Below are 23,128 nucleotides of genomic sequence, written 5' to 3'. Positions count from 1 at the left end.
ATGCAAATTGTTACTGCTTAGATGCAAGATGACTAGAGGTCAATCGTAAAGACATAGCAGTGCCGCATTTTCTCGGCATGGTACCCTAGCACGAGTCAACACCTTCAGATGAGAATTCAGCTCATAACCATGAAATTTAAGCCAATAAAGCCCAAGGTCACAGGTAGTAAACAAGGGATCTCCAAGATGCTGCGAACTGGTTGACATTAACACGGAGACGGTCAGCACTCAATGTGGCCCAAGGCATTTGATCCATTGACTGAGCAATAGCAAAAATGCAGGTGTCAGAGTTCAACTTTTTCAACTAATGCAACACCATAAGACTGAGCCAAGTTATAATCACACCTTGTGTACTAATTAGCCAAGTTCACACTTTCCCACAGGGTTCTGTAAAAGGGCAGCAAAAGATTATGTAAGAAAACACATAGCTATACAGGTATTCATTCTATTAAAAGTAGGTTCCACGCAGTAATTCGAAGTGCAGTGAAGTTAAAATTTGCGGAAAGCGTGTGAATAGGGAAGATTTTATGTGGATAACACGTTATCACAATCTTTTTTTGATTTCCGTTTGGCTATTTTTAAAAAAAACTTTGCTTTGCAAATGTGCTGCATTCGCTTGTTCACCTTTGTACAGGTTAATGAGTAGTTTTTAATTTTTCAAAACGCCACTGATTTTCATATAAGCGCAAGGGAATTTATCTCACTAAGTTGTGCTGAAAAAGAAAAGAAACAGGTACTTGAAGAGTTAAAGGGGGAAAAAACTGGGTTCCTCCCAGTGATTAGTGTAGAAGTTACCGAAGGCATCACCACCGCCACCACCATGAGAAAGAAAGAAAGCGAATACAGAGGTGGTGGATGGGGGGGGAGAGAGAGAGAGAGAGAGAGCACGGCAGTTGGGGTTTGGTGGAGGGGGCACAGGGGAAGGGGAAAGAGAGAGAGAGAGAGAGACAGAGAGAGCATGCGAGGGAAAAAAGTGAATAGGGAAGAGAGAAAGAGAGAGAGAGACAGTGATGGGGGAGAGAGAATGTGAGAGGAAGAGTGAGATGCGGTGGGGTAAAGAAAGCCTCCATTTGCTGCAGTATTTTTGAGATTGCAAGCCACACAAGGGTCCTCTCATACACCAAGAGCTTTTACCAGCAAGAATTAGCAATAGTGGATGCATATACAAGTGAACAGTCAAACTATGGCAGCACACTGATAAAGAATCAATATTCACAGATGGTACTTTTTGCAGCATTGTCAGCTCACCAGACCTGTAATCACCCGTACTTCACTCAGTGGTACAGCTCCAAAGATCTCTCTAACCACAACCAAATTTCTATCTTATACATGATCTATAATTGCACTGCTGAATAATGAGAGTTTGGGAAGATGAAATACCGTAAGATACTTCACAAAGTCCCTGTGACAACACAATTTATTGGCTGTGACAACTGATTCACTGTGGTCAGTTGCGTTTTGTCTTGGGATCTTGTGATTAAAGACAGGCAATGTACATTGATGAGTCAACAGGGGAAGGCAGTATAGAATCTCAAACACTTTATGTTAAGTGCATTTTCGCCAACCAAAAAGATTCCAGTTTAATACTGGCTACTTCGGTTGTGGAGGCTTATTTCCATACTAAGGTCACTAAAGATTGAATATCTAAAGCAGTGGTCGACAAAGGCTGAATTACGAAGGTGTAAACTGCTTAGGAGCCATCTTGAGTTTGTAAGCATCATGCAGGAGATCACCATAGTCAGGGTGAACTTCTGAACAGACTTACTGCTCTCCAACAAGTAACAACTACAGCAAAGTGAGTAAAGGGTAGAAGTGTTCCTTAGGCCATACTCCACTGTTCCTCCCCCCCAACCCCAGCTCCTAAAGGTGCTAACTCCTGCTGGGGTACGAGTCTCACAGGTCCCAGTCATCCCTCCCGTTACAGAGGCAAAGTGTTCAGTCTTCATCTGGGGGCGCTGGACAGTTTCCCTGACCTGAAAGGCAGCGCAGCAGAGCATAAACTCGTGTCAACTGGGAAACTGGACGCTGGAGCTTTCCGTTGGCTGAAGGGTAGATAAGTAGGGTGCATAGATTTAAGGTGACTGACAAAGGAACCAGAGGTGACATGGGGAAAAAGTTGCATATGCTATCAGTGGTTACAATTTGGAAAGCACTGCTTGATTCAATTGTAGCCTTCAAAAAGAAAACGGAAGTGGATAAATACTTGAGATAAAACAAATTGCAGGGGAACGGAGAAAGAGCAGGGCTAACTGGATTGCTCTTCAAAAGAGCTGGCACAGACTTAATGGGCTGAATGTTCTCCTTCTGTGCTGTATGACAGGATGATTCTAGGACACTGGAGTGACTGAGAATGGAAAACCAGGTGATTGCCCCCTCCACCCCACCTAAACAGAGGGAGGCCAATGGTACAGGCACTTTTCCAAAACCTTGGCAGTGGTTAGCTAGACCAGGATAGGTAAGGAATTCAAATCTGGGATCTTCTGAATCCTATGACTCAATTCTGCCATCACTGTACAAGCAGCGACATTTGAGCACTCCACCTTGAGGAACTGTGCTAACATTCAAGGCCGCATTCTGCTCCTTTAAGCAGCAAGGAGGAAGTTCAGGCAAAGCTGTAATTCTTCCACTACTAATCCACCATTCAGATGTAGGCACATCAGCAATAATTTCCTTTCCATCTCTGTTTCGAACTGGTTGCAACAGTTTGAAACCAGCAGGCACTACGTGTTCTCCTTGAGGGAGGTAGACTTTGAGGTATACTGGCAGTGTGAATTAGCAACTAGGTTTTACCTATTGATGCATCACAGGTGATCATAGCGATCCAAATCTTTCTCATTTGCCTTAGGGAACAGGGAATTTACAGCTTAGAAACAGCTTATTCAGCCTGCGATCATGCTCCTCTTCCCACGCCGTCCATCTAACCTTCAGCATTTCCCCATGTTCCTTTCTCCCTCATGTGCTTATCTAGCTTCCCTTTTCAGATCTTCCAAAATGATCCTCATAGACTGGTCCAAGCTTTGTTAAGTTTCAATCACAGTTTAAAGTGGAATGTTGACCCCACCTGCACTGCACTGCACACCACTTCTCAAAACCACCACCTTACCTGTATCCAAGCACTGGAACAGACTTTTCCATTGTTACACCTGTAACATGTAGCTAAGAGGAAAATCAGGAGCCAATGGTCGAAACAGGCTCGAGGAACTGAATGGCCTACTCCTGTTCTGATGTTTCAATATGGGACCCTCCCTGAAATACCGACTTCACAATGTTTGCTGCTTAAGAGCTGGAATGCCTTTCCCGAAAATTGTTCACAGTATTCTGATGCTGGGAATTCAGGACTTCAGTGTCATGCTGTCAAAGTTGTCTAATGGAGATGAGACAGTCAGCAAGGAACAAAGTGGTCAGGTATTGTTACAGCTAACAAGCAAATGGACAGGGGACAGAAGTTAGAGGAAAAGCAACTCCCGTGTTCTGACACCAAGAATCAACGTGCACTTTTTCTTAAAAGTAGGGATATAATAATTTCATTAAAGAATACAAAGATGGATTAAAGTAGCCTGTATACAGGACAATGGATTTACTACCACTGTACTAAAAAAGTCAACTGTTAACAACATGAATAATCAACATTCATTCTTTTGTTCAGTACCCCAGATTTGACAAATGTTTTCGCGAAGCACATCGAGGTGAGGTACTGGGACAAACAAAACTACTTTGAACAAGTTTGTGTGTTACGATGATTTGTATCAGAGAGTTTGACACCATCTGAAAATTATATTTTATGTATTATATATAATATATAACAATATATATTATATATATTGTATTTCATTCAGATAATGGGCATATTTCAAGCAAGCAAAAGCAAAACTTTAAAGAAACAATTCTTCTGCTTCACCCACTTAGGGTCAGATTTGGCCGTGATAGCGTCCGGGGTTGAATAGGCTATCAACATTCACCACACACAGTCTGGGTTTGGGGAGGGGTGGCAGGAGGAGTGGTGAGGAATATATCAGAGAAGTTTTAGTAAAAGGCAAAGAGGAGTGTTGAATGAAAGCTCTGTTTGATGATCCTTCCCCACACCATGTTCAAACTTTCTGGTCTAGTAGTCCGAGCACACCCACCCCCTCCCTCACCGCCTTTCCGTCCCTTTGGGTAGGGTAGGTTAAATTGAGCTTCAAAACAGATCGCAATCCAACTTCAAAATCACCAGTTTAGACGTATCAGTGTTAACCCTTAAGTTTATACAGAGGCACCTAGGAAGAAATGGTCTATTTTAAAAAAAAATCTAAAAAGCGATGATGTGAGGACATCAAAGATGTTAACAGCACCGTGACAGCCAATTACAGTGTCAGTACGCTGTAGCAATCAATCGCAGTACTGGTGCATACTACAGTGATCTATTGAACATCACAGTAGAGTTGTTTGGAAATAAATGGTTTTCAAAATGGCCACCATATACTGGGAGTTCCCTGCACATGCTACTACAAGAGCTCTTAACTCAAAGCACTGAACGGCATCTACAGCAAAAATTTGGTGTTCTTTTGGAAATATTTTGGATCCAGGTGTACTAAGTGGTGTTAGGACACTACACAACATACTTAAAAAGTCTTTTTTTCTGTATAGATATATATATATATTTTTTAAAAAAGACAAAGACATTAGAGGGTCAAAACAATCTTTCTGGAATGAGGGAGAATTTTCTTTTCTCTTCCCGCACCATGCCCCCACCTTCACTTACTTATTTGGGAAAATTCTGAGCCCCGAATTAGGCAGGGGGGCGGGGGGGGGGGGGCGGGGATAGAGGGGTCAACATTTTACTTTCTTTATAAAATCCCTCAATGGAACTTTTCTCAGCTGAAATTATGACGGACCAAAAACAAAATGTAACTCCAGTAAAATAAAAACAAGAAAAATAAACCTACCATGTTAAATACCTCAAAATTGGTCAATTTATGGGGGGGGAGAGGAGCAGGAGGGTGTAGGCCAAAGTGAGTGGGGAGAAAAAAGAGAAAGTGAGTGCAGGAGGATCTTACTCTCTGGAGGAGTGAGTGAGTGAGTGAGTGGGGGTGGGGTAGGGGAGCAAAACAATCAAACAAAAAAGACACACAATAACTGGCCAAGATGTACAGCTACTATGGAATAAATTATTTAAACTAGTGTAAAAAGAGTTCTTATATTTGTTCATTATTACAAACATATTCTACAAGGTCAGTTACTCCCAAGAGGTCATCTTCATCCTCCTCCCCTCCTTCGCCTCCCGCTTCCACTCCCGCTTCAGAGGCCATCGCTTCACAGGCTCCATTCAGCGCCGGGCTGGGAGTAGGGTTAGTGTCCTTGGCCGTTTGGTTCTTCTCACTGGTTCTGCTGATTACACTTTCCGAAGCCTGCCCTGGGCTCTGTCCATTGGTAGAGGGCAGTTCCACCAGGCCGCAGTCCAAAGAGCTGGCCTCCTTCTCTGCCTCTTCCGGCTCCTCCTCCTCGTCGCTCATCAGCCGATACTTCTTGCTGTAATCCCGGGCGGGCCTGGAGCGGAATTTGCTCGTCGGCGCGGGCTCATCTTCATCCTCATCATCCTCCTCCTCGTCCTCGATCCTGTTCAGACGCTTCCGTTGAGGCCGCTCCTTCTCCCGCTCTTCGTCTGAACTTCTGCTCCTGGAACTCTCTGGAAAAATAAAATCAATTTTGCTTTGCGTTAGTTTGAAAGAAAATACATCTTTTTCCTGCAAAATACGATTTTTTATTTCGCTGGCCAAGGTGAGAGATGTTAGTTCGGGAGGGACGCCAGGGTCAAGCAAGATGTAGACGAAAGTTTCTTCTGTTATGCCCCAATAAAGCACCACTCCCCTACTAAACCAAAGAAAACTTATGCACCTGTTGTGACATTTTCCACTTTCTGTATTAACCTCTTGTGAGTGAAATTCCAGAATTAGGGGAAACTTTGTCCTGTGATTCCCTCCCTACAAGCAAATACTGCAAATGGAGTGCAGCTGAGCCAAGTCTTCGCGCAGTTGGAGTCTGCGAGAGGGGAGTTTAAAGTTTTTTTAAGTTTGCTCTTAAAATCTAATCTAGTCTGTAATTAGCCATAACTGGAAAGTACTGTGTAAACAGGCTAAGTTCGTTCTTTCTTGCAGCCCAGACAGGGTAAACTCACTCTCAGCTGTAGGAGCTGAGTAGTTCATTAGCTAACTAGTTGAATCTGGTTACTGTAGCACCAGTTCAGTTTACTATACATTCAGGATTCTGGCTTGGCCTAAATAGCCAAGTGGTTATGGTACTGGGTTTGTAACCCCAAGATCAAGAGTTCAAATCTCACAATGGCAAACTATGTAACTTCATCTGAATAGGAACAGATGGAAACGGGTTTGTACTCGAAAGAGTTACATTCAGGATTCTTTAGTGCAGCTTTGGCGAATGGAGTGCAGCTGAGCGAAGACTTGAGTTTGGTGAGAGGGGAGCTTGTTTCCTTTTTCTATCATTCTTACCATAAAGAAATTGGTTCTTGTTCCACTACAGAAAATGGAGCTAGCTCTTTGGCAAGTATCTGCTAAGTGGGTAAGTTCTACTCTATCCCAAAGATTTAAAATAGTACACAATTTGGTGGTAAAGTTCATAAAATTTATTTTCTATTCATTCATGGGCTGTGGGCTTCACTGGCTGCGCCAGGATTTATTGCCCAACCCTAATTGCCCTTGCGAAGGTGTTGGTGAGCTGTCTTCTAGAACTGCTGCAGTTCATGTGGTGTAGGCACACCCACAGTGCTGTTAGGAAGGGAGTTCCAGGATTTTGACCCAACGACAGTGAAGGAACGGTGATATATTTCCAAGTCAGGATGGTGAAGGACTTGGAGGGAAAATTCCAGGTGGTGGTCTTCCCACCTACCTATCTCGTCCTTCTAGAGGTAATGGTTGTGAGTTTGGAAGGTGCTGTCTAAGAAGCCTTGATGAATTCCTGCAGTGCATCTTGTAGATGGTACACACTGCTGTTACTGTGTGTTGGCGGTGGAAGATGTGAATTTTTGTGGATGTGGTGCCGATCAAGTAGGCTGCATTTTTCTGGATGGTGTCAAGCTTCATGAGTGTTGTGGGAGCTGCACTCATCCAGGCAAGTGGAGAGTATCCCATCACACTCCTGGCTTGTGGCTTGTAGATGGTGGACAAACTTTGGGGAGTCAGGAGGCGAGTTATTTGTTGCAGGATTCCTAAACTCTGACCTGCTCTTGCAGCCCCAGTATTTATGTAGCTAGTCCAGTTTAGTTTCTGGTCAAGGGTAACTTCCAGGATGTTGATAATGGGGGATTCAGTGATGCTAATGCCATTGAATGCCAAGGGGCGATGATTAGATTCTTTCTTGTTGGAGATGGTCATTAACTGGCGCTTGTGTGGTGCGAAAGTTACTTGCCACATCAGCCCAAGCTTGGATGATGTCCAAGTCTTGCTGCATTTGGACATGGACTGCTTCAGAATCTGAGGAGTCACAAATAGTGAACATTGCACAATTACCAGAAAACATCCACATTTCTGACCCTATGATGCAATGAAGGTCATTGATGAAGCAGCTGAAGATGGTTGGGCCGAGGACACTACCCTGGAGAACTCCTGCACTGATGCCCTGGAGCTGAGATGACTGATCTCCAACAATCATCTTCCTTTGTGCTGGGTATGACTCCAACCAGTGGAGAGTTTTCCCCCGATTCCCAATGACTCCAATTTTGCTCGGACTCCTTGATGCCACACTCGGTCAAATGCTGCCTTGATGTCAAGGACAATCACTCTCACTCACCTCTGGAGTTCAGCTCTTTTGTCCATATTTGAACCAAGGCTATAATGAGGTCAAGGGCTAAGTTGATCTGACAGAACCCAAACTGGGTGTCAGTGAGCAGGTTACTGGTAAGCAAGTGCCACTTGATAGCACTGCTGATGACCCCTTCCATACTTTACTGATGACCAAAAATATATAAGAAAGCAACATAAATAAGTGAATATAATTAAGCAACTATTTAAAATTTGTCAAGGCTGCAGTATGTGGGAGCTCCTGGATAACAATGTGATCCAGGGCACACACGTCTGCAGAAAATGTTTGAGCTGAAGTTTCTCAAGCCGCAGAGTCATTGAGCTGCAGGCTGAGCTGCAGGCTCTGCAACACATCAGGGAGGGGGAAAGATACCTGGATGCTTTATATCAGGAGGCAGTCACACCACTTGGGGTAGGGTCTTCTGATTTGGTCAGTGGCCAGGGATAGGAAGATGTGACTGGAAGTGAGGCAGGTAAGGGGCCCAGAGGGCAGGAGTAGAGGAGCGTGAGCCTCTGCAATTGTCCAACAGGTCTGAGGTTCTCTCAGCTTGTTTGGATCAGAGCAGGGGCTGCAGGGTGGATTAGCAAAATGACCATGGCACTGTGGTACAGGAAGCCATCCAAGTGGGGGGCAGCAAAAAGGAAGGTAGTGGTAGTAGGGGGCAGTATAGTGAGGGGGATTGACACTGTTCTCTGTAGCAAAGAGTGAGAGTCCATGCGGCTTTGTTGCCTGCCTGGTGCCAGGGTTCATCACATCCGCTCAGGACTGGAGAGGAATTTGAAATGGGAGGGCGAGAATCCAGTGGTCGTGGTCCATGTAGGTATCAATGACATAGGCAGGATGAGGAAGGAGGCTCTGCATAATCAGTATGAGGAGCTGGGCACCAAATTAAGCAGAACCTTAAAAAAAGGTAATACTTTCTGGATTATAACCTGAGCCACGTGCAAATTGGCATAGGAGAAATAAGGTTAGAGAAATGAACGTGTGGCTCAAAGAATGATGTGGGAGAAGTGGGTTCTGGTTTGTGGGGCACTGGCACCAGTATTGGGGAAAGTGGGATATGTACCGTTGGGACAGTATACACCTGAACCAAGCTGGGGCTGATGTCCTCGCAAGTGGCCAAACTAGGGAAGTAGAGAGAGTTTTAAACTGAATAGTGGGGTCAATGGATCAAATTTGGCAAGATGCGGTAAACCAAAGAGTAGACACAAGGCAAGAGAGACAGTTAATATGGGAAATGATAGATTGAGACAGGAAGGGATAGAGAGTATAAATCTAACAGTAAATCAGCTGCTAAGGCTAGGCGCTACAAAAGGACAAAACTAAAGGCTCTGTATCTAAACGCATGCAGCATTCGAAACAAAACAGATGAACTGATTGCACAAATAAAAATAAATATGATCTGATAGCCATTAGACACATGGCTACAGGATGACATAGATTTGGGCCTGAATACTGAAGGGTATGTGACATTTAGGAAGGACAGTAAGTTAGAAAGGGGTGGCTCTGTTAATTAATGATGATATTAGCACATTAGAGAGGGATGATCCAAGTTCAGGAAACCAGGATGTAGAAGCAGTTTGGGTTGAGATGAGGAATGATAAAGGCATGAAGTCATGTGTAGGAGTGGTGTACAGGCCCTCTAATTGTAACTACACGGTTATGGGACAGAGCATAAAAGACAAACATAATGGGAGCTTGCCGGAAAGATACAGCAATAATCATGGGAGATTTTAATCTACATATAGAGTGGAAAAATCAGATGGGCAAAGGTAGCATAGATGAGGAGTTCATAGAATGTTTTTGGGATAGTTTCTTAGGACTGCATGTTTTAGAGCCAACCAGAGAGCAGGCTATACTAGATCTGGTATTTATTTTGAGGGAGAAATAAGTCCGTCCAAGGCTAGCATTTTAAACTTAACTAAGGGCAATTATGAGGGCATGTAAACAGAGCTAGCTAAAGTGAACTGGCAAATGAGCGTTAAGGGATATGTCAATAGAGGTGCAGTGGCAGACATTTAAAGGGATATTTCAGAATATACAGAATATATGTATTCTAATGAGAGAAAAAATTCCAAGGGGGAGGGCCCACCATCCATGGTTGACTAAAAAAGTTAAAGACAGTATCAAAATTAAAGAAAAAGCATTTAATTACGCAAAGATGGGTCGTAGGTCAGAAGATTGGAAAGAATATAAGGTACAGCAAAGGATGACAAAGATTAATGAGGGAAGAATTGGAGTATGAGAGAAAGTTAGCTAGTAACATAAAGACGGATAGTAAGAGTTCCAAGGATATTTAAATAAGAAAAGAGTTAAAGTGAGCGTTGGTCCTATAGAAAATGCGCTTGGGGAATTGATAATAGAAAGCAGGGAAATGGCGGATGAAGTAAACAGGTATTTTGCTTCAGTCTTCACTATAGGGAACACAAGTAACATCCCAAAAATAGCTGTAGATCAGGAAATGGGAGGGAGAGACGCATTCAGGAAACTTACAATCACCAGGGAAGTGGTATTGAGCAAATTGTTGGGGCTGCAGGCTGACAAATGCCCCAAGTCTTGATGGACTTCACCCTAAGGTCATGAAAGAAGTTGCTAGTGAGATAGTTGATGAATTGGTTTTAATTTTCCAAAATTCCCTAGATTTAAGGGCAGTTCCATTAGATTGGAAAATTTCAAACATAACCCCTTTGTTCAAAAAGGGAGAGACCCCAAAAGCAGGAAACTATAGGCCAGGTAGCCTAACATCTGTCAAAGGGGAAATGTTAGAAGCTATAATTAAAGCTGTTATAGCAGGAAACTTAGAAAAACTCAAGGCAATCGGGCAGAGTCAACATGGTTTTGTATGAGAGAAATCATGTTGAACCAATTTATTGGAGTTCTTTGAAGGAGGCACATGCGATGTGGATAAAGGGAAACTGGTGGATGTACTGTGCTTAGAATTTCCGAAGGTTTTTGATAAAGTACCACATCAAAGGTTGGTGCACAGAATAAAAGCTCATGGTGTAGGAGGTAACATGTTGGCTTGGATAGAAGATTGGTTAGCTAGCAGGAAGCAGATTTGGCATAAATAGATCTTTTTCTGGTTGCAGGATATGATGAGTGATGTGCCACAGGGATCGGTGCTGGGGCCGCAGTTTTTACAATTTATATAAATGACTTGGATGAAGGGACCAAAGGAACTGTTGCTAAATTTGCTGATGACACAAAGATAGGTAGGAAAGTAAATTGTGAAGACGACGTAAGGAAGCTGCAGAGGTATAGATAGGTTAAGTGAGTGGGCAAAGATCTGGCAAATGGAGTATAATGTGGGCAAATGTGAAATCGTTCATTTTGGCAGGAAGAATAAAAAAGCTTACTGTCTAAATGGTGAGAGATTGCAGAGCTCTGAGATTCAGAGGGATCTGGGTGTCCTAGTGCATGAATCACAAAAGGCTAGTATGCAGGTACAGCAAGTAATTAAGAAAGCTAATAGAATGTTATTGTTTATTGCGAGGAGGATTGATACATAGGGAGGTTATGCTTCAGTTACACAGGGCACTGTTGAGACAACATCCAGAGTATTGAGTACAGTATTAGTCTCCTTATTTAAGGAACGATGTAAATGCGTTAGCAGTTCAGAGAAGGTTTACTGGACTAATACCAGGAATGGGCAGGCAGTCTTATGAGGAAAGGCTGGACAGCTCAGGCTTGTATTCACTGGAATTAAGAAGAGAAAGAGACGACTTAATTGAAACTTTGAAGATCCTGAGGGGTCTTGACAGGGTGGATGTGGAGAGGATTTTCCTCTTATGGGACACCTGGAATTAGGAGTCACGGTTTAAAAATAAGGGGTCTCTCATTTAAGTCAGAGATGAGGAGAAATTTTTTTTGAGGGTGTGCGACTTTGGAACTCTCTTCCTCAAAAGGCAGTGGAAGCAGAGTCTTTGAATATTTTTAAGGCAGAGCTAGATATATTCTTGACTAACAAGGGGATGAAAGGTTATCGGGGGTATACATTCAGATAGCCATAATCTTATTGAATGGCAGAGCAGACCCAAGGGGCCTACTCCTGCTCCAAATTCGTATGTTCGTATGTATGACTGGAACTGAGTTTGTATAGACCCTTACTTGAAGTGGTTGCTCTGTTGACTGCAACAGAATAGGGGGCTGCACACACTCACTCCATATAAGCTCAAACAGGACTTCTTCCTGGCTACATGGAAAGAGGGAAGTGGGACTAATTGGAAAGCTCTTCCAAGGAGTCGGCAAAGGCATGATGGGCCAAATGGCCTCTTGTGCTGTGTGATTCCTTACAAGCAGCCAATGCCATCCAATCCCACTAATGTTATTTTGAGATGATGCTGCCTTCATTTATCACTTGGCAAACATAATGAGTTATATAATCTCACAGCACCAAAAAAATGTTATATGCTCACCATGTCTGGCCTGGCTGATTGGAAAAGAAGTTATCCAATGTGCCCCAATGCAGCACCTAATTGGTCTTTTTCCACTCCCTGCAATTTTCTCCCCTTCAACTATTTATGTGACTCCCATTACAGGGTTACTATTGAATATGCTTCCACCACCCTTTCAGGCAGTTCATTCCAGATCATCACAGCTCACTTATTAGTGGCCTTAGACATTGCAGGGTCCAAAGGTCAAGATTGGACACATCCACTCTGATCGTCAGTATTGCAACAATGGACCGCTGGAAAAGAAAAAGCAGTTTCTTGCCTAGGCAGGTCGCTTTCCTGTTACTGTTGCAATCACAGAACTGGGCTGGGGTGGGGTGGGGAAATCAGAACTCCTGCACATGGTATGCAAATTAAGGATACCAAAAAAAATCTTAAAACTTGCTTTACTCACAGTAATGCCTAAGATTTTTACCCTCGAATTCCTAGGTCTCAGCTGAGGTAGTGGGAGCATAATATAAGGTGAGATGAAGTAAGGTGAAGGAGGTTTAAATGCTGGCATAGACCAGCTGGGCTGAATGGCCTGTTTCTCTTCCATAAAATTCCATGTAATTCAGCGTCCATAGGTGCATATTAAAATTCAACCCGGATTCCTACTTCCAGTCAGCTATCCGTGTGTTGGAAAGTGAGCGTGAGCCAAGGGTCTCGACTGCGAAGCCTCAGTGATGAGCAGGCTAACGACCCTCGCTGGCTATTCTCTGGTTTGAAAGTTGGCTGCCCATCCCCAGGAGCCAGCAGTTTTAAGTGGGGGGGGGTAGGGGAGCGGAGGAGGAGGAGGAGGAACAGGACCAACCCGCTTCCCTTTTTTAGGTTCCCTCAAACTGGCTTTCCTGCTAATTGGATCGAGACTTCAACACTGCCAATAGTCAGAGAGAGGTTGCATAATAATTGCTGAGAATTAAAACATTAATGTTTATAGTTGTTTGGTAGTACAGAACTTGAGTATTGCTGAAAAAAAGACATGCGGTCAAAACTTATTGTCTTGCACTCATCAGGACATATTTGCAAGAATACCAATGTAAAGGGAACAACAGTTTATACTGCACCCTCACAGCCCTTGATAAAGAATTGTTTCCTTGATTTTCTTCTGACAATCAAAGATTATGGCATGGAATTATTGATGGGAAGCAGAGGGCTATAAGGAAGTGAGAGACCCAAGTGATGTCAGATGCAGTTCATGATTCCACAGGCAAGTGTGTTACACTGGAAGATGGAACAAGAGTTCGGCCATTCAGCCCCCCCAAGCCTGTTCCGGAGGAACTTGAGAAGGACCAACAGCTAATGCCAGTGAATCCAAAACAGAGGGAGGCTGGAAGTGTACATCAACTGAAAAGACAGGTTAACATTTTCAGAAATCTGTGCTTTTAGCTTTGAGTTTACTTCTTGATTCAATCATGCCTGCCAGTGGTTAATACAATGCAGCAGACTGCCCAGGGAGGTAATGAAACAGATAATGCCAGGGAAACCGGACAGTTATTAAACAGGTCAGCCAACTGAGGGATGTGAAGTAAAGCAATGCATAGAGCCTCAGATAACACATATGAAGTCTTCACCCACGTTCACATTAATTTTTGCATGTCTCAAGTTGTGGCTACCCGACAGATCTTGGTGCTTGGATTGAAGGCACATCTACCAATAATCAGCATTATCAAAAAATACTTCCAGATCCACAAAATTCTAACAGAACAGATTAATGCTGCATGAGTACAAGTTAGAGGTAAGCCGATTTAATGGCTGGGCCAGGAGCTGGCAGCGAGGGATGGTGGGATGTGCGAGCACAGGTTGGACACCCCTGGAATAATGTGTGGGAAATTCTGAAAACAAACATCTTATCCAGTGCTGTATGCTTAAATAAGTTAAACACACAACAGGGAAGACTGATATTCTTACCATCGCTTGCTGTAATGTATAGTCTACGTTTGTGTCCCCTAAGTCTTTCCTTTCTACTCGCACCACTTTTCATAGATTTCTCAGATTCAGAATCTTCTCTGTAGTTCACTTTTTTAGCTTGATTCCGCTTTGATCGCCTCCTCCTCATGTCCAGCACATCACTGTAACAACTTGACCCTTCGCTCTCTACAGATCGGGAGAGGATCGTTAGTAAACCTAGCGCACAACCACGAGATTCTCAAGTCAAGAGGCAGAAGAGTTTTTAACAATATAGGAAATAACTCCCAACCTTAAAACAAAAACTTACTGCAGTTGTCCCTAGTCCCAAGCTCTGTGCCTTTGGAATCATTATCTACCAGTTTTAATTCAAGGAGAAGGTTTCTGATCCAGAATTTACAGTTCTGTTACACACTGTGCGCTGTGGTCCATGCAGAACATGGATTCGGCCATCAGACCAAAGTCACTGGCAGATGCAGCCTACCCACTACCAGTGTCGATCGTCAGCGGGTAAAATTTTGATGTTGGGAAAGGTCCCACGCTTCTGTTTGGGTTCTGAAATTGTACGCATTTCTAAGTTTTAAGTTCTAAGTTTTAAGTTCTAAGAAGTTTTAAAACTTCTAAGTTTTAAAAAGGTCCGAAGGATTCATCAGATAGCAAAAGGGATTTCACACCAGACTAGAGATGGACCATACCCACCGACGTTCCAAATGGTGCAAACTGCCTCTTAGGGTGTGTTTGGAAGCTTGATCAGATGAAAGAAAGAACAGACTTACATTTATATATAGCACCTTTCATGATCTTTGGACATTTCAAAGTGTTTTAGGTCCAATGAAGTACGTTTTGAAGAGGCAGTAATCTTTGTAATGTAGGAAATGAGGCAGCCCATTTGTGCTCACAAGCTCCCCAAAACAGTAATGAGATAATGATTAGACGAATCAGTTTTTAGTGATTTTGATTGAGGAATAATCACGGTCCAGAACGCCAAAAACTCTCTTGCGTTTCAAAATACTGGCCTCGGGATTTTTTTTTTTTATTTACATTCACCCAAGGGGGCACACAGTCCCTTGGTTTAACATCTCATCTGAAAGATGACTGTACTACACTGGAATATTGGCCTGGATTATCTGTTTTTGTGGGGACCACAGCCTCAGATATGAGTGCCCTATTCACTGACTCTTTTGAAACAAACTTGCCTGATCACTGATATCCCCCTGCCCTGTCCCAGTCTCTTGGGTTTCATATGGGAATTACTTATTGCCAAATTTCACCAAGCTTTCAATCATCTGTCCTATTTACTAGTTATGTGGCTTGGTATCAAACCTTGTTTGATAGCACTCTTTCAAGTGCTTTTTACTACACCAAGGGAATTATATAAATACAAGTTTTTGCGAATCCAATAATTTCATCACCACCCTCTGCCCACCCACCCACCTTAGTTTTTAATCCAGTTTTCTCATTTAGGTCATGAGATGGACCGTAAACTGAAAACATGAGAGTCACAACCATGTCAACACTATTTCAAGCTTTGTCCCTAGGAATGGTTCCCAGAAATACAACAGCATCACGATTCAAGGGACCTACCAAAGTCGTATCACTTGGGAGTAATGAAGCAAACACCTCAACGGAAATGTATTGGGACCTAATTTTCCATAACCAGAGCTTAATGTTAACTTATTACGAGCTTTTGTTTTTAGATGTAAAACCTTTTCTTACAACAGTGTTTTTCACAGTATACAAACCAGACACAAGAGCCCAGAAATGTAAATGCTTATAAAGTTTCTACCAAACCTTAAGACACTAAACACCCTCAGTCTGTAAGTACATGCAAACTAGGAGGAGTAGGTCACTCGGCCCTTCAAGCCTGCTCCACCATTCAATAAGATCATGGCTGATCTGATTGTAACCTCCCACCTATCCCCTGAAAACCTTCCACCCCCCTGTTGATCAAGGATCGATCTAGTTCTGCTTCCACTGCCCTTTGAGGCAGAGTGTTCCAAAGGCTCATGACCCTGAAAGAAAATTTCTCCTCATCCCTCTTTCCACATCCACCCTTTCAAGATGCCTCAGAATCTTTTGTTTCAATTAAGTCATCTCTTACTCTTCTAAACTCCAGCGGATACAGGCCTAATCTGTCCAACTTTCCTCATAAGACAACCTGCACATTCCTGGTATTACCCCAGTACACCTTCTCCGAACTGCTAATGGATTTACATCTTTCTTTCAGTAAAGAGACCAATACTGTACACATTACTCCAGATATGGCCTCACCAGTGCCCTGTACAACTGAAGCATAACCTCCCAACTTTCATATTCAATTCCCCTCGCAATAAATGATAACATTCTATTAGCTCTCTAATTAATTACTTGCTCTACCTGCATACTAGCCTTTTGTGATTCATGCACTAGGACACCCTGATCCCTCTGAATCTGAGCTCTGCAATCTCTCATCATTTAGATAATAAGCTTTTTTATTCTTCCTGCCAAAATGAACGATTTCACATTTGCCCACATTATACTCCATTTGCCAGGTCTTTGCCCACTCACTTAACCTATCTATTTGTAGCTTCCTTACTTCCTCTTCACAACTGACTTTCCTACCTATCTTTGTCATCAGCAAATTTAACAACCAAGTCATTTATATAAATTGTAAAAGGTTTGAGGCCCCAGTACTGATCCCTATGGCACAGCACTCATTACATCCTGTCAGCCAGAAAAAGATCCATTTATGACTACCCTCTGTTTCCTATTGGCTAGATAATCTTCTATCCATACCAATATATTACCCCCTGCACAATGAGCTTTGTATTTCAGAAAATAAGAGTCTTTGATGTGGCACCTTATCAAATGCCTTCTGAAAATCCAAGTACAGTACATCCACCGGTTACTCCTTTATCCACAGCACATGTGACTCCTTCAAATTGGCTAAACATGACGTCCCTTTCACAAAACCATGTTGACTCTGCCTGATTGCCTTAAACTTTAAGTGCCCTGCTACAACATCTTTAATAATAGCTTCTAACATTTTCCCTGTGACAGACGTTAAGCTAACTGACCTGTAGTTTCCTGTATTCTGGCTCCCTCCCTCTTTGAATGAAGGAATTACATTTGCTATTTTCCAAACTACTGGAACCTTCCCAGAATCTAGGGAATTTTGGAAAATTAAAACCAACACATTAACTGTCTCACTAGCCACTTTTTTTCAAGACCCTGGGATGAAGTCCATCAGGATCGGGGGGTTTGTCAGCCCGCAGCCCCAACAATTTGCTCAATACCACTTCCCTGGTGATTGTAATTTTCCTGAGTTCCTCCTCTCTTCCATTTCCTGATTTACAGCTATTTCTGGGATGTTATTCATATCTTCTCTAGTGAAAACCAATGCAAAATACCTCTTCAGTTCATCTGCCATCTCCTTACTTTCCAGTATTAATTCCCCAGACTCACTTTCTAGAGGACCAACACTCACTTTGTTAACTCTTTTTTATTTAAATATCTATAGAAACTCGTACTATCCGCCCATATATTTCTAGCTATCTTTCTCTTGTACTCTTATTTTTCCCTCCTTATTAATCTTTGTCATTCTTCGCTGTTCTTTATATGCTGTCCAATCTTCTGACCTGCCACCCATCTTTGCGCTTTTTCTTTAAGTTTGATACTAGCTGGTGGATCTGAAATGGGGTTGGAGTTCAGGCACCACCACTGGCCTTAAACATATTGGGATGTCTAAGATTGTGAAAGGTGCTGTACAGATGCAATTCTTTTCTTTGTAAAATCTAGACTCACACATGCTGATAACAGTGGAACACAAACTCAGCATCTTCAGGATAGCAGAGGGGGAAATTGGGAGGGTGGGGGGGCGCAATAAAACACTTTGTACCTCCATGTTCTTCTTCATCCTCCTCATCCTCATCCGAATATCTTTTCACTTGTCTTCCCCTCAACCGCCAACTCCGCCTCATTGGCTCCACGTACTTCCGGTGCCTTCCTCGCCGACGTACTTCAAAACCCTCATCATCATTTGAGACAGGTTCTGCCTCACTATCTCGGTCAGAGATCTCAAATTCTTCTTCACTGCTAAATGGGCAAATATTTTGAAAAGAGAGCCATTAACTATGCTTTATCATTGGATTACTACACAAGCTCCTTTGAAAGCTATTAGCTGTATTAGTTAAATTGGTGCGCGGATATAAAGCTTCATTATTTTTCTAATTATACTTTAGCTGTCAAGCGTAATACTTGCTTTGAGACTGGGTGACGTATTAGAAAGATGCTGGCCAGTTATTTCTAAATTTTTGTGTTCAAAACCCAGATTCATGAGATGAGGGGCCTTTTCATGTTCCACGTAAAATGGGTTTCAGAAGTTTCAATCCAATTTCTGGGCCCAAAAGCACAAAGCGAGAAACTTGACATAAGAACATGAGAAGACCATTCAGCGCTTTGTTCCCACCCTGCAGTTCAATTAGATTATGGCAAATCTGTACCTTAACTCCATTAACCCACCTTACTTACATATCTTGGAAAAGCCTTTACCCATCGATCATCTCAGTCCTGATAGCAGCAATGGTTGGACAATTGGGAGAAGAGAACTCTAGATTTTTACTACAGTGTGAAAAAGTGCTTCCTTATTTCCCTCCTAGGGGGAGGTAGTAGTGTAATGGTATTATCACTGGCCTGGTGATCCAGGGACCCAGGGTAATGTTCTGGGGATCACTGCAGATGGTGGAATTTGAATTCAATAAAAATCTGGAATTAAATGTCTAATGACGAACTTGAAAGCACTGTCAAATGGCACAAAAACCCATCTGGTTCACTAGAGTCATAGAGGTATACAGCACAGAAAAAGGCCCTTTGGTCCATCGAGTCTGCACTGGTCAAACAAGTACCTAACTATTCTAATCCTATTTTCCAGCACTAAGCCCATAGCCTTGTTGCAATGGCATCGCAAGTGCACATCCAAATACTCCTTAAATGTTATGAAGGTTTCTGCCTCTACCACCCTTTCAGGCAGTGAGTTCCAGATTCCCACCACCCTCTGTGTGAAAAAATTCTTCCTCACATCCCCTCTAAACCTCCTGCTCCTTACTTTAAATCTATGCCCCCTGGTTATTGATCCCTCCACCAAGGGGAAAAGTTCTTTTCTAACTACCTTATCTATGCCCCTCATAATTTTATACACTTCAATCATGTCTCTCCTCTGCTCCAAGGAAAATAACCCCAGTCTATCCAATCTCTCCTCATAACTAAAGCTCTCCAGCCCAGGCAACATCCTGGCAAATCTCCTCTGCATTCTCTCTAGTGCAATCACATACTTCCTATAATGCAGATTCCAGGACTGCACGCAATTACTCTAGTTGTGGCCTAACCAGTTTTTTATACAGTTCCAGCATAACCTCTGTGCTCTTATATTCTAAGCCTTGGCTAACAAAGGAAAGTATCCCATACGCTGCCTTAACCACCTTATCTACCTGTCCCGCTACCTTAAGGGACTGGTGGACATGCACATCAAGGTCCCTCTGATCCTCGGTACTTCCCAGAATACACATTCATCGTGTATTCCCGTGCCTTGTTTGTCCTGCCCAAGTGCATCACCTCACACTTATCAGGATTAAATTCCATTTGTCACTGGTCAGCCCTATAATCCTCCTGACTATTTAACACCCCACCAATTTTCGTGTCATCCATGAACTTACTGATCAACCCTCCTACGTTCAAGTTTAAATCGTTTACATACACCACAAACAGCAAGGGACCCACTAATGTCCTGTAGGGTAGGGCATCTGCCATCCTCACCTGATGTAGCCTACATGTGGCTCCAGATCTGCAGTAATGTGGTTGACTCTAACTGCCCTCTGAAAAGGCCTAGTAAGCCACTCAGTTGTAACAAACTGCTAAAAAGTCAATAAAAAGGAATGAAACTGGACAGACCACCCAGCATCAATCTAGGCACAGGAAACAACACCACCAGCCCTGCGCTGTCAACCCTGCAAAGTCCTCCTTACTAACAAAATTGCCAAAACTGGGAGAGCTGTCTCACAGACTAGTCAAGCAACAGCCTGACACAGTCATATTCACAGAATCATAGCTAACAGGTCATGTCACAGACACCACAATCAACATCCCTGGCTATGTCCTGTCCCACCAGTTGGACAGACCCAGCAGAGGCACAGTGGTATACAGTTGGGAAGGAGTTGTCCTGGGAGTCCTCAAAATGGACTCCAGTCCCATTGAAGTCTCATGGCATCTGGTCAAACAGGAGCAAGGAAACCTCCTGCTGATTACCACGTACCACCCTCCCTCAGCTGATGAATCAGTGCTCTTCCATGTTGAACACCAACTTGGAGGAAGCACTGAGGGTAGCAGAGGTGCAGAATGTACTCTGGGTGGGGGATTTCAATGTCCATCACTAAGAGTGGCTTGGTAGCCCCACTACTGACCGAGTCCTAAAGGACATAGCTGCCAGACTGGGTCTGCGGCAGGTGGTGAGCGAAACAAGGGGGGAAAAACATACTTGAACTCATCCTCACCAACCTGCCTGCCACAGATGCATCTGTCCTTGACAGTATTGGTAAGAGTGACCACCGCACAGATCTTGTGGAGATAAAGTCCCGTCTTCACATTGAGGATACCCTCCATCGTGTTGTGTGGCACTGCCACTGTGCTAAATGGGATACATTTCGAACAGATCTAGCAACTCAAGGCTGGGCATCCACGAGGTGCTGTGGGTCAGCTGCAGCTGCAGCACTGTACTCAATCACAATCTCTAACTTCATTGCCTGGCATATCCCCACTCTACCATTACCACCAAGCCAGAGGATCAACTCTGGTTCAATGAAGAGTGCAGGAGGGCATGCCAGGAGCAGCACCAGGCATACCTAAAATGGTACGTCAGCCTGGTGAAGCTACAACACAGGACTACTTGCATACCAAACGGCATAAGCAGCAAGTGATAGAGAAAGCCAAGTGATTCCACAATCAATGGATCAGGTCTAAGCTCTGCAGTTCTGCCACATCCAGTTGTGAGAAAGGTGGTGGATAACTCACTGAAGGCAGCGGCTCCACAATATCCCCAGATAGGGAGGTCTCCAGCATCACAGGTGCCAATCTTCAGCCAATTCGATTCACTTCACATGATATCAAGATACTGCTGAAGGCACTGGATACTCAAAGACTATGGACCCTGACAACATTCAAGCAGTGGTGCTGGAGTTGTGCTCCAGAACGAGCCGCACCCCTAGCCAAGTTGTGCCAGTACAGCTGCAACACTGGCATTTACCTGGCAAAGTGGAAAACTGCCCATGTGTGTCCTGTACACAAAAAGCAGGGCAAATCCAAACCAGTCAATAGCCGTCCCACCTGTCTACTCTCCACGATCAGTAAAAAGTGATGGAAGGGGTCATCAACAGTGCTATCAAGCTGCACTTGCCTAACAATAACATGCTCACTGATGCTCAGTTTGGGTTCCACCAGGGCAACTCAATTCCTGACCTCAGTATCCTGGTCAATCATATAACTAGGGTTATGGATAGAACTTTAAACTAACAGAGTGTGAGGAGCCTCCTGGCGAAGGCAGAATTAAAAATCTAAAGAGAAATGTCGAGGTAGTAGAACAGTGTAGCATTGTGGGTAAAGACATGCAGAGTGGGACAGGATGGGACAGTGTCTAACAATAATAGTTATGATCCTGGACTAGATTTCCAAGTTCTGGGTACGATTTGGTTAAATTAGACAATGTTTAATATTCAAGACACTTACTAAGAGAATAAAGCCACAAAATTCCACAGGTTTTGAAATACCAAAATTAAATTTTACTGCACAAAGTCAGAAACATAAAGCAGTTTACAACATGTATGTTATGCTCTAACATTCAGGTAAAAATGAAGTACATTTGAATTAACAGCAAAACTGTGGTCAAACACCACACTGCACAATAAATGGAAAATGTGTCCAAGACAGAATCCGTAGACTTCTCAACAACCTAACCGACGTCCGTAAACACCGAGTCAACCAATCTTGTTTAAGTTCTGTCCCTCTCTCATGAGGGATTCCAGTCTTCAACTTCGAAGATCTTGCCTTAGAATTCTCTCCAAAGGTCGCTCTTACTCGGATGGCCTCAGTGACAGCCCAGCTCGCATCCCCCCACGTCTCCAGAGACTCCATTCCGCTGGATTACCAAGCACAAGTGTAAAATTGCTCAACTATGTCCTGCTCGCAAAAAGCAGGGCAAATCCAACCCAGCCAATTACCACCCCATTAATCTACTCTTGATCATCTGTAAAATCACTGAAGGGGTCATTAACAGTGCTATCAAGCGGCACTTGCTTAGCAATTGTCTGCTCACTGACGCTCAGTTCGGGTTCCGCCAGGGCCACTCAGTTCCTGACCTCATTACAGCCTTGGTTCAAACATGGACAAAAGAGCTGAGCTCCAGAGTTGACGTGAGAGTGACTCTCCTTGACATCAAGGCCACATTTGACCAAGTGTGGCATCAAGGAGCCCTCACAAAACTGGAGTCAATGGGAATCAGGGGGAAAACTCTCCGCTGGTTGGAGTCATATCTAGCACAAAGGAAGATAGCTGTTGGAGGTCAGTCATCTCAGTTCCAGATCATCACTGCAGAAATTCTTCAGGGTAGTGTCCTCGGCCCAACTATCTTCAGCTGCTTCATCAATGGCCTTCTTTCCCATCATAAGGTCAGAAGTTGAGATGTTTGCTGATGATTGCACAATGTTCAGCACTATTCGTGGATCTGAGGAGTCATGTCGAAATGCAGCTAGGCCTGGACAATATCCAGGCTTGGGCTGACAAGTGGCAAGTAACATTCATGCCACACAAAAGCCAGGCAATGACCATCTCCAATAAGAGAGGATCTAACCATCGCCCCTTGACATTCAATGGCATTACCATTGCTGGATCATCCACTATCAACATCCTGGGGGGGGTTACCATTGACCAGAAACTGAACTGGACTAGCCATATAAATACTGTGGTTACAAGAG

At 43.5% G+C, this 23,128-nt stretch overlaps 1 protein-coding gene across 1 annotated transcript in view; it reads right to left on the bottom strand.

Moving 5' to 3' along the window:
• Positions 1-3,543: 3,543 nt before the first annotated feature.
• Positions 3,544-23,128, bottom strand: part of rsf1a (remodeling and spacing factor 1a) — a 115,593-nt gene continuing 96,008 nt past the window's right edge. The window contains exons 14-16 of the mRNA XM_041198772.1: positions 18,010-18,206; positions 14,136-14,321; positions 3,544-5,665 (exon numbers count right to left, since the gene is read on the bottom strand). Coding sequence (XP_041054706.1) covers positions 5,175-5,665; positions 14,136-14,321; positions 18,010-18,206 — 874 coding nt within the window. The 3' untranslated portion in view covers positions 3,544-5,174. The remainder of the gene's footprint in view (positions 5,666-14,135; positions 14,322-18,009; positions 18,207-23,128) is intronic.

Source organism: Carcharodon carcharias, chromosome 11 (genome assembly GCF_017639515.1).
Source record: "Carcharodon carcharias isolate sCarCar2 chromosome 11, sCarCar2.pri, whole genome shotgun sequence".
Lineage (NCBI taxonomy): Eukaryota > Metazoa > Chordata > Chondrichthyes > Lamniformes > Lamnidae > Carcharodon > Carcharodon carcharias.
Note: the sequence above shows the minus strand (reverse complement) of the source record. Positions and strands in the feature narration are given on the sequence as shown.